General features: G+C 39.8%; 1 protein-coding gene across 1 annotated transcript in view; it reads left to right on the forward strand.

Annotated features, from left to right (window-relative positions):
- The window catches only part of LOC140284772 (collectin-12-like), a 42784-nt gene that overhangs the window by 23462 nt on the left and 7128 nt on the right, over positions 1–12194 (forward strand). Inside the window, exon 3 of the mRNA XM_072378761.1 lies at positions 10213–10335. Within this exon, the coding sequence (XP_072234862.1) occupies positions 10213–10335 (123 nt within the window). The remainder of the gene's footprint in view (positions 1–10212; positions 10336–12194) is intronic.

Raw genomic sequence — 12194 nt, forward strand, 5'->3', positions numbered from 1 at the left:
ATGGAAGTAAGAGTGTACTTTGTTTTTTACACAGTGTAATATATCATTTGTTGTTGTTCAACAGTTTTAAGACTTGGTCAGGACCAATTAATTTGTTGTATGTCCTGATATGCAAAACTTTGGAATTCAAAGAGAGTATGCTTTCTTTGACATGACTGTTTACCCATGGAGACCTGTCTGTAGATCAAAGCAAAGCTGATAAATGAACTAAGGAAAACTGTGGAAAAGACACTTGGAGCCTGTCAGAGCTGCTGGATGCTGTAATACGTTGCCTCATAATTTGACGAAGCCTTTTTTTTTTGGATGTGATACAAGGCAGAGTGAGAGATCTCCTGTCAGAGAGGCACCACTTTTCCAACTCGCCCATTTTTTACATGGACGATCTGGCCTGTGTCACAGTTCCTGAGAGATTCTTGGCTCCTCTTGGGTAAATGTGACGGCAGGCCGGCTTTTACAGTTCATCTATCACAGCTTTCTATCCACCTCTGAAAAATTTCACTCCCACCCTTTTCTTTTTAAGAATTTCTCATATTTCGTCTTTACTCTCAATTCATCCTTTTGTGACTGAACTTGGCCTGATTGTCTTCACTCCTCCTCTTTTTCCCTCATTTACTAACAAGGATTACGCTTGACTGTCTCATGTGATGGAGGCGTATGGTTTCCATCACTTGTAATAAAAGAGACGAAGCCTGAGTTGGACCACACATGAAGCTGAGATGGGATTGGTTTTCTGCAAGGCCCCAGAGCCATCCCAAGAACTTAGACTCTTTGGCCCCAATTCACTTCCTCGGATTACGTCATTGGCAGGTACAATCTCGAAGTAAGCACAGTGAGCATGATGAGGGACGTAATGTATATTCTTCATGCTGTTAAACTGTTATTAGAGGGAGTATCTTTGCAGCCAGGACCTCCACTGTGAGAGGGATTTGCATTAACTGAAGATGGTGTTCAGCTTGGGTTCAAAGTCCTCCCAAAAGCCCCGTTACAAGAGCTGATAGTGGTGATGTTTTTGTTTTACGATTCCAGACTGTTTTGTAAAGACATGAGATCACATTTTCTTTGCTATAATATTTTTACTCCTGTCTCTCCTTCTAAAAGTTACAAAGATGATACAAACCGGATGCACAGCAAAATCAACCGAACAAGTTGATACTTTGAGCGATCATTTGAGACAATACAAACATTTTGCTTGAATGCACCAAAAAACAGACTGAGAATGGCCCAAATGAGGGATTATATTTTAAATTCAAAGCTGCACCTGAAAGTCCCAGATTTATGACCAGAAACAGTGAAAGTCATGGCCCACTTGCTCACACACACAGTGCAGCACATGAGGCAGGCTGTCTCACCGTCCCACTGAGAAAACTGAGCTGCGTATGACTCATTCATTGGGCCGTCATCTCCCCTCTGGCTGTAAAACAACTTGGCCTAGATTACTGTGTATCGGTGGATCTTGTAAAACATCTTATTTCTGTTTGAGTAATGAATTACAGATGGCCTGAAAGATTACAGCTATTTAAAAAAATACATAAACAACAGGAAACAAACATGTACAATTTTGGCGTGCAATGACTAAAATCTGTATATTATATGATTTGGGCTGATTCATCACTGAACTAGATCTGTCAGGAACATTAAATATGTCTTTTTGAGTGAAGAGGATGTTATATATCTTATAGCTCAGATTTTATAATATCAATTGCAATTCCAGCTGCTTGTTCTCAGATTTTTTTACTATTTGATTTTTCTCAGCCATTTATACATAGTAAAGAGCCCTGTGTCACTCCAGCCTAATTACATATGAATGCAAGGTCAGGGGCCCACTATGTCAGTTTTGAGTGCAGAGGGTACTCCCATAGCTGGTGCCATAACAGTCGTGCAGGCAGCATCACCAATGACAATGTGGAAAATGTTGACAAAGCCTTTTGCAATTAAATATTTTTTTTATTGTGTATTTCATAACGTAGTCATGGTGTTCCACTAGTCTTAACCAAGCACCTTTAATGTCTAACAGAGTAAAAGGCGAAAATAGTAGAATAGAGGAAGTCAAAATACAGACTGGAAGTAAAGTAAAGTCAAAACAAAAGAAAGTGCAGTGTCAAGCTTGGGCTCAAATATGAGTCACATGCTCAGTGGGTTGTTTATTCTCCTGCTCCCCTCCTACCTTCTGACACGTTTACTCTTGATGTAGCCAGAGCATCACTTACTGCTGCGGAAGGACAACTAGCACCATGTAGATGCAGAGCAACTCCACGTGCATTTGAAATTGATGCTAAAGGTATCAATCTGTGTATTGAAAAGTGGCATAAGGGGCTTTTGACATAGCAGCAGTATGTGTGGAGTTGAGAATGAGATCTTGTTGTGACTCTTTGTTGGAAACCTTTCCCTAAAACTTAACAAATAGTTGTTGTGCCTCAAGCTATATGAAAGAAACCAGGGTCCATCTCCCATTAATTTGAATGAATATTCTATGTATTTGAGTGCCATAATTTTGCTCTTAGAACACCTTTACTCACTACTCTATTCTGTTGTGACAGAGAAAACATTAGCGACATAAGCTTCTTTAACCAGGGCATTAGGCCAAGCTGTTACTAGAGCGCTCTCAGCTGAATCTTAAGTCAAACTACTTCTAACAGTTTGCTCCATCTGGTTGTACAGCTTATGGTCTACAGCACTTATAGATTGTAATGTTTTTACTAGTGTAGCAGTGTATCAGTGAATGAACTCCACAAGACCACAGGAAGATGCATTTGTTGTATTCTTCTATCTAGAAAGATTTTCCGAAGCCATAGAGTTCAATTTGACTGTGCAGAATATATAGATTTTAATATGTGCCTTATATTACGTGTACCCTGTATATTACGCGGGAGTATGCAGCTGAGGATAACTGAACAGGTGAAGGGAGTGGAGCTGATGAAAAAGATCAGGGAAATGTCAAAACTGAAACTAAACACAAAAACACAAAATACATAAATCGTAACATAATGGCTAGATGGCTGGTATCAGATCTGCAGTCTTTCTTTGATGTTTGGGTTTCTTACAGTACAGTAGAAAAATGTCAGATTAGTCAGATTTTTCTATCCTGTAGCCAGATGAAAAGCTTTATGATTTAAGTTTCCAGAACACTCACAAGGGACTGTGCAACAGACTTTGCTGTGCGAGCTCACGCTTCACATGGACGAGATCAAAGTTCAGTTCACATGGATTCCACTTCCCAATTTGAAATTCTTAACCAAGTTCACAGTCCCAAAGTGAACAGGTTCAAGTTCATTCCTCACTTTTTTATGACCTTCTCTGAATTATCCTTTTATGGTACATAGTGTTATGCAATGCTATGAGGCACTGAAGCAAGGGCCCACGGCCATCTTAGCAGATACGCGTTCATGTTTGCATTCATCTATTTTATTACTAACAATGAAGATACACTAAATCAAGCTACGATAGAAATAAAAATGAATTAAAAAAACATGTTTTTAGTGCATGGCTGACGTAAGGCTACTTCAGCACCAGATGAAAAATCCACTTCAAAACAGCCAGTAACAGCAAAATGTAAAAAGCCTGAAAGACACTTAGAAAACAGATCAGCAGCTGTGTGACAACATTTAGTGTGGGAGAACGAGAGCAGATCAAATCATACTTACTGACAGATGAGGACAGAGTAACTGAACATCTTGTTGTCTGCATCTAGGCCAAAACAAAAGTTCAACTTACATTACAGGGGCTTTAGTGATCTATTTCATCCTTCAGATTCAGCTGGCCTCACTCTTTTTTCTCTCCTCTAGAGCTGACGTCTGAAAACTGTGAAAAATGTGACAGGTGCAGAAATCATTGCAAGGTCTGTGACTTACATCGGAGCGTGCACCCAACTCAGCATAACACATTCACTGTGGACAAGAAGATTGTTCAATGCCACAAGAAAGAGCCGAGTTCACTTCACTTTCATGCATTAAAAATGTCTCCGTCATTGGACACAATCTGGAGACATTTGAGGCCGTGATGGAGAGGAGGACTCCGTCTTTGACAATCCTGACCACAAACAGTGGCGCTCCTTCTACAGGAGGATCATTCAAATCAGCCGTCACACGGACTGCCACAGGAAATCCTTCCTGCCAAATACCCTCAGACAACAGTTCACCTCTGTCTGACATGGAGCACACCAGGCTCAATGGGTGAATAAGTATTCATCTGTATATATAAATACCTGCACTGTACTCATGTTCACTTTAATCATTTCATATTTATACATACACTGTCTATATGCACATAACTGTGCACAATTTTGTTCATTTTTCTTTTGTTGTTGTTTTATACATTATGAATATATTTTTTAATTCAAACTGCCGCTGTTTTTATTCTCTTATTTTTTTATGGCAGTGTGCTCTATCCTTGCTGCTGTAACACAGAAAGTTCGCAACTTGGCTCCGTTCAGTTCAAAATTCGTGGAAGAAATGAACGCTCATACTAACGAGTTTATGCCCAACACTGACCACAGTGATTGCGAGTTGCTGCTAATTGCAACAAAAACAAAAGCAAAAAGAAAATGCCTCACACACCAACATTACATAAGAGGTGTCTGAAAAATGTTAACAAAAAACCTCAAACAGCGAATAAGCTGAGGTGGATTTCTTTCTTTCTTTCTTTCTTTCTTTCTTTCTTTCTTTCTTTCTTTCTTTCTTTCTTTCTTTCTTTCTTTCTTTCTTTCAGTAAATTTCAGCTAGGACTGCTGTAAAATCATGCACAGAGGCCTCATCTTGGAATATGATGTCCCTCTGGTGTTGCTACCTCAGCTCCCGTCAGAGCTTTCAGTTCTTCATCCACTGCTGCAGTTTGAACTCCACTTCCTCTTTGGTGCCAGGTATAGTTCACTGATTGCCCTCTTGGATTAGATCTGCACTCTGGTTCCTGGAAGTTTGTGTTCGAAAAGGCTGAGATCCAAATCTCAGTTTGTGTGACCTAAGCTCACAGTTTTGTGTTCTCATCCGTTACTATAGCGACCTGGCTGCTATTTACAGTAAATAAACACAGGGTTTAGTTTGAACAGATGAGGCCCACATATCACTATGGCCCCATGGACATTATTGTGGCATTTCAGGGGGGCATGTTGAGATGAAAAAGATGATGTGTGTAATCCTTTGTTTGAAATGAGGCTGATGAGAGACAAAGACTTGCAGACAGTTCATTATCACCAGGGTGGACATCCTTCCAGTGTAGAGACTGTTCAGAAACAATGGGGAACTTTGTTGAGCTGAAGCACATAATGAAAAAGAGAATTCATGAACATCAAAAAACCCACTGCTATGTGCTGTTCTCATTTTGGAAAGGCCCCTTGTGTTCAGGACACGGATTTTAGTTTTGCTGTAAGCAGTAAAAGTGTTGTTGTCAGGCTGCGGTCTGAGCATCCTGGACGATTGCTGTTTTTGTGGTTGTGGTCAGTGTGATCAGAGCCTGCCTCTGCAGGAGAAGGGAAAGATGATGAATCAGTGTCCACTTTAATGATGAGCAGCCAAACTAGAGGAAACAGACAAGTGTATTTATGGTTTCCTGTAAGTTTTCTTCTTCTTACTGTGAGTATTCATCGGCAGTTTGTCACTTCATAAGCACATAACTCTATGTGTAGCTGCTAATCTCAGGATATCATATCCATGTGCTTTGACTCATACGTGTGGGCTTTGTTAGTATGACAAGTGATGCTTTTGACATTGTGTTAAAGCTCTCATTTTCATCTTGTAGTCATGCAAACAGAGATTATACGAAGGTGGAGGGGGATCACTTCCCTCCTGTTGGTGTGTTAGTCTGATTTTATTTAATTTACAATCCAAACTCATGATTATCTTTTTCAGGTCTGTCATCACTTTGAAACACAGACTTTATCATTTCCTGTTCATCCTGCTAACAAGTTTGACTAAGAGGATGTGAAGGTGACAATATAATTAACACAGCCCACCTTCTTTCTAAGAAGTTCTGGTAATTTGCACGTTAAAAGACACGTAGGCATCCAAGTTCAAACTTTGGTTGAAAAGCTTATGATTTTAACTAATGATTACAAATTCCTTTGCTCTGACATGCAGTTAAAACAACAGTTTGATCAGAAACATCAGTAATCTGAAAACTTCAGCATCTTTTGAGTAGAAAAAGCACCCAAGTATTGCTTAAAAGTAGGGCTGCATGATATTGGAAAACACCAAAGAAATGATGTACCTGCTTTTAGCTGTTTCGAGGTTGACGTAGGCATACGGAAGAAATCGTGCCTTTGCAGTTGTAGCCTCTAAGTTATGGAACTAAAAACTGTCGGTGCATAAGGGTAACTCACCATGGGTAACTCACCTAAGTCAGAGAGTCAGAGAGGTCCATCTAATTTCAAACAATGCTTATGTTTTATAAAACTTTTAGAGGGAAGTTTAGATCTCACTGGGTCAAAGAAAGAAGATTTCCGCTGTATAAAGTCACATATGGTCGGTTCTCAGTATTGCAACAGTATTTCAGGTACTATAATATTGCTATCATGGCACAAAGATAGAATATCCTGTTTTTGGTTTATAACTGTACAAAATGCTACTAACAAGAAAATGTTGTATAGAGAGACTAAGGTAGATTTGAAACAAATCCGTTATTGTCACCTTCCCTGATGATCCACGTATCTAGACACATCTTAAAGGTAAAAAGATTGTAAAAAGAGACAGGAAACATGGATAAGTGACACCAATTCTTTAAAGGTGCAAATATTTTCCATAAGCCTCACTCAGAAGTCCAGTGCTGCATCTCTCCTGCTCATCCAGGAACTGAACAGCATTTAGGTCATGAACTGCGCTGGAGCTGGACAGCCCCACTGGTCTCCATCTGCTGTCCGTTCTCTCAGTGCTTACGGAGGAGCTGTGAAACTCAAATCTCTCCCTTTTCGCTCTGTGATGTGAGCCATGTGTGGCCAGTCACGCCACTTGTCACCCATACTTAACAGCCAGATTTAAATTTTCCACCTATCTACGGAGCATCTGAAGATCATCACAGTATGTGGTGAAACGCAGTAGTTTACACCCTGACACAGCGGTTTGGTGTTGTTTGTCTGCTGCAGATTTGTAAACACTGTCAGCTTGTTTGCATTGGAACACAGGCTCTGAGCAGCAGCACTTTGATTACTGCGAGCTGATGTACTGATACACTTGTTTTATTGTGGAAGCGTGCATGAGCTGACACTTCAGAAATGTTAGCGGTTATGAATTGCTAAGAAATGCAATCATTTACCGTGGCTACGTTCCCAGAGTGCACTTCGTCTCTGCGAGCAGTCGAAAAGGAGGCGAGTTGTGGTAATCACTTTCTGCTGAGCAACTTGCCCCACACGCAGAGCTGGAGCGCTTTAAAAGATGCAGATGTTTCTGAAGGATTTGGTGGAGACTTAAGAGCACCCTGCCCCCACATTTATATGCAAAGATATTGGCAAATCTCCAAGGGTTCATTTACTGCCGGCAAAATGGCAAAAATATAATTCATACAATTTTTATTAAGCAGTGAAACTACAATAAGAAAGCAGCGCACCCTTTAATGTCCACACTGAGAAAAAAGCAAGGACAAGTGTTTCTTTGCATTTTTTTTTATTTATTTAGGGAAATTATAGTCAGAATTAGTGTTTTCTGATGTCACATGATATCACCATATACTTTGTTTTAGCATTACATATCTAATGTGAATGGTAGAAGTGGTTCAGGTAAGTTTACTTCCACTGATTTTCAATCAGATAAAGTACTGGAAAATATGATCAAGCAAATGTTGGAGCAGGACATTTCAAGGATTATAGAAGAGTAAAATGAAGTGGATGATAATGTTGATTATATTAACAAGGCAAATGAGTACAATAATGAAACCATCAAGAACAATTTAACCATTTAAATTGACAACAAATAAATCCACTTTAATGAGAACAGCTTGTCTTTCAAATGAGTGCCTTCCCATTTTTTATTTATCGTCTTTATCGTTGGCTGATTTCATTATCCCAACATGTTCCTGCTTATATCTTCTCTCTTCCTGCAAATCTGCCACCATTAAGGTTTTTCCAACTCTGGAGGGGCTCAAGGCACAGAAACAAAGGAGTATCCAATATGGATGTATTTTCATAGCTGCACACATATAGCCTACGCGGCATTTGATATGCCTCAGAAAATAAATGTCTGCCTTATTTTCTTTGTTGGTTTGCTGCTAATCGCAAATACTCATCAGCAGTCATATAATTCACTTTAACTGAGAAAACAACCCAAAAGAAAATACAGTGCAAAGTACTTTGTTTATTTATTTGATAGATCAAGAGTGACGAAAGAGTTATATCGACTTTGTCAGAGTTCAGAATCAGGAAAACAGGATGTGGGGCTTATCTGCAACAGATGTTGTCAGTCCCTGTCTAACTTTACTTTGGCCATGCACAAAAGTTTTAGCTTAGAATAATCGACAAATTTCAATGGCTTACTGTGCAGCGATAGACCCAACTAACGCAGAGCTCTGTACCGCGCCGTGCTGTGGACCTTCACGCCATGCACCATTCTGTTAGATTTTCCGTTATGTTGTGGTTGATGGACAGAGGTTTATTATAATCTAAAGCTGGAAAAGTTTCTTCTCAGAGATTCCCTAAAGAGCTTTGATAAAAGAAGGAGCCCATTTTTGTGCTGGATATAGTGTCAGAGGAGTCAGATGGCCAAGTCCCTTTCATATGTCTTGTTCCTATCGACTCCTATCGACTCTTTATGACTCTTTATTCGTACCACTTTCTTTTTTCAATGTATTTTTAGTACAGTTTGTTTTCTAATTTGTTGTCGTCTATCCTCTTATTTTATTTTATTTTTTGTGGCGATATCATTGATTTTTCTTTGTCAGAGCGCAGACAGTTCCCAGTTTTCTCTTCCTCAGCTGTCACCGTCCTCACTATGAGAAGCAGTTGTAAGACAAACTACCAAATATTGATATTTGGTAGTTTTGTGGAAATACACAAACAAAATATCCAATTTTAAGTGCAGTAGATGCTGTTTCTCAAAGGTTTCAAACCTGGACTGCACTGCATTGTAACTTATTAGCCAATGAATACACACACATATATCTGCAATACACTCTAATTTGGAAAGATCAAGCCTGGCCTGAATAATGGGTCTGACTCTAATGAAGACGTCAAGCTTGCAACAGTTTGGATACAGTGTTAGAATAATTGTCTCCTCTGGGAAAATACTGTGATTAACTCTCACCAGATGAAGTGGATCTGATATCTGGCCTGTGAGGCGGTGTGATCATTTGTGGACGAATTATATTCAAAATCCCTTTTGGTATCTTCCAGGTCTTGCCCACACTCTTTACCGTAAACTTCACGTTCCACCTCCCTTCCAGCTGGACTTGATGTGTAACTCTGTGATTATTAACCATCCTTTCACACTCTTCAGAGCATGGCATGTTGTTAACTTTGCCATCTAAACTCCCTCTGGCTCCCAACAGAGCCAATGAGCGGTGAGGTTTTAATCTATTTAAACATTACCTCAGCGTATAAAACACTCTTGTGGTGACGTCTTTGGCACTGAAAAGTTTATGCACTTTACAGGTTGATGTATGAAAGTGACCAGTCCAGTTTAACTTGGACTGTGTTACCATGTTGAATGATAGTAATACCTTTCTACTATATCTAAGAATGTGAAGGAAGTTTCATTCCAGGTGCATGAATACCAGAACACCCCCCTCCTACACACAGGACTTCCAACCTTTTCACTCACACACACGTTTCCTGGATTGGAATTAAACACAGCTGTGTTCCCGTCAGTGTGGATCTCACCATTCATCGGTTTTGAAAGATAACTTCTGAAAAGGTATATTCCATAAGTGTCCCCAAAAGCTGAGGGTCTGAGTTAGACTGTGGCTGAAGGATGAAGATGCACAAAAGCAGACTAAAGAGAGCAATCTTTGTGAACACAGACTGAGTGCCGAGTGAAAAGTGTGTCGCTGAGAGTAAACAAGTCAGTGGGGGGGATTGTTTTTGTGTCCCCTGCCCCTTCACCAGCCGGGCCCTGAGGGACGCTGGTCTCTTTAATGTAGACTCCAGGGCTGTTTGTCCAGATGTGGGACTCCTGGAGTCCCAAGCTAACTCCAGACTCCGCCAACATGTCCGTTTTAAACATTTCTGCTCTCATAAACTGCACAACAGGTATCAAAATTTAATGAATCATGTGGCATTTTTTTATTGTTTTCTCACAGGGATCCAAGAGGGTACCCAGTGCACCAAGTGTAAGAATGAATGGGCGCTGAAGACCTCCATAGCCCTGCTCTATGTGCTTTGTACTCTCCTCACCATTGCTGTTGCTGTACTTGGTTATAAAGGTAAGATGAAGTTTCTTTTCTTTGAGCTCTCAGTCGCTCTCTGGTCTCTGCTTTTACTCTGACCTGACGTTGAAGATCAGAAAAGAATGCTCTTTGTGTCCTAGAATGTTGAATTGGTTCACTTACATTGTGTTGAAACAGCAAGCATCCAAATATGTCATTTGGTTACTCTTTGTGCTGCCAAGAGCACTGCTGCTCAGAGAGTGTCTGAGACCTCCTGTGTTTGTGTGAGACATCCAGTTCTTCATCCCTGAAGTGGCCTTCAGTGTGGTCAAGTATGACATGAATGCTCTGTTCCAGTACTTTCTGGAGCACAATAGGTCAGGAATGTGAAATATGACAACAGAACTGCGACACTTACATGAAAATTCAGCAGTTTTACTCACATCTCTTCTGGATAATCACAATTTATGAAACTGTAGTTTGTGCACATGTAGAGTGAAATTTGTGTTTAGCTTTGAAGCACATATGAGCAAAATATGACCTATATTTAGGTTAGACTAAAATTAGTCTTCATGCTCTTTGCCGGTCACATGTTAGTAAAGTCATTAGTTATTGATTTTCAGAGACTCCAGAGATGCTGGAAAGTCGACTCCAAATGTCCAGTTTTTAATTAGGAGTGGATATCTAAATATTTACTCATGAGTGCCAGTTCAAAGACAGAAAATTTGATGTGCTAAGAGATGATTTTTATTCGCATATATACAGCATTAAGATAATGTTAAACTTAACATGCTAACTTTCTTTCAAATTTGTCACTGCATGAAAAAATTAAAAAAATGGAATTTGTCTCCAGAAAACCTTAAGAAGCAGTCAAAATACGTAGGTCTCCAAAACGATTAACTATATGATATCACACAAGCTTGTGAAATACAGTAAAGCTTTTTCTGACTATACTTTCTCATGTATTGAGCCTTGTAATGTATGACTTCAGCTTCTACCTTATCATCATGTTATGATCATATGTGGCCCTTTGATTACTATAACTAACCTGAGTGACTGTTCAGGTACTGCACACACCAAACATATGCAGCATGTTAAATGTTGGCCATTATTCTTCACAGCATCATCAAATTATACTGTCCAGTCACATTCAGAAGATTGGACAGTTTCTGCTGTACAGTACACAGTGTAAAGCTTCGGTTTGTGTGTGTTCACTAATAACTTTAACTTTTTTTTTTAAAAAAACAGTGTCTTTAAATTAAATGTACTTTTAGATATTTTGGAATGATTTTTGAAATGTCAGTCCCTTTTCATTGGACTAGGAATTAGATGTATTTAAGGTTTTCGCCTTGACATTGTTTTTCAAAATGCAACGCATCAGTTAGATCTAGGCATTGCTACAAACTACCAGAATGAAGTAATTGCCTTTAATATGGGTAAATAAACCCTTTAAATTCCATACTCATGTGACTGTCTCTTCTTTCTCTGTGCTTCAGCCCTTTTGTCTCCACCCCACATCCTTCTCTCAGTATTTTTCCGTCACCCCCAAAGCTCACACCTCCACAGAACCTCCTCAGGCTTTGTGGAGATGAACTTCCTGGTTCTCATTTTTTCCAGTTTGGAAACCGGTCCCGCCGTCTTCCACAGGATTGAACTCTGAATGTCCCTGCCATAGTTGTGTTAAACATTCCCATATGTGTCTGCGTTGTGTCCCCTCATTATATTCAATTGGTGAAAATGACGTGAAGTTAACATGTTTTAGGGTTATCTGTGTGTCTTGACTGCCCGTACAATGATGTCCCCTTACGTCCTGAGCTCAGAGGGTCCTTCTTGTTCCATGCTACATGTTTTCATGCAGACCTAATTGATCCCAGATGAGCAGCGAGTGAACTCAGTGCAACTCCAGCAGAACCCAC

The sequence above is a fragment of the Leuresthes tenuis genome, unplaced genomic scaffold (genome assembly GCF_036924035.1).
Source record: "Leuresthes tenuis unplaced genomic scaffold, fLeuTen1.0.hap1 SCAF_24, whole genome shotgun sequence".
NCBI lineage: Eukaryota > Metazoa > Chordata > Actinopteri > Atheriniformes > Atherinopsidae > Leuresthes > Leuresthes tenuis.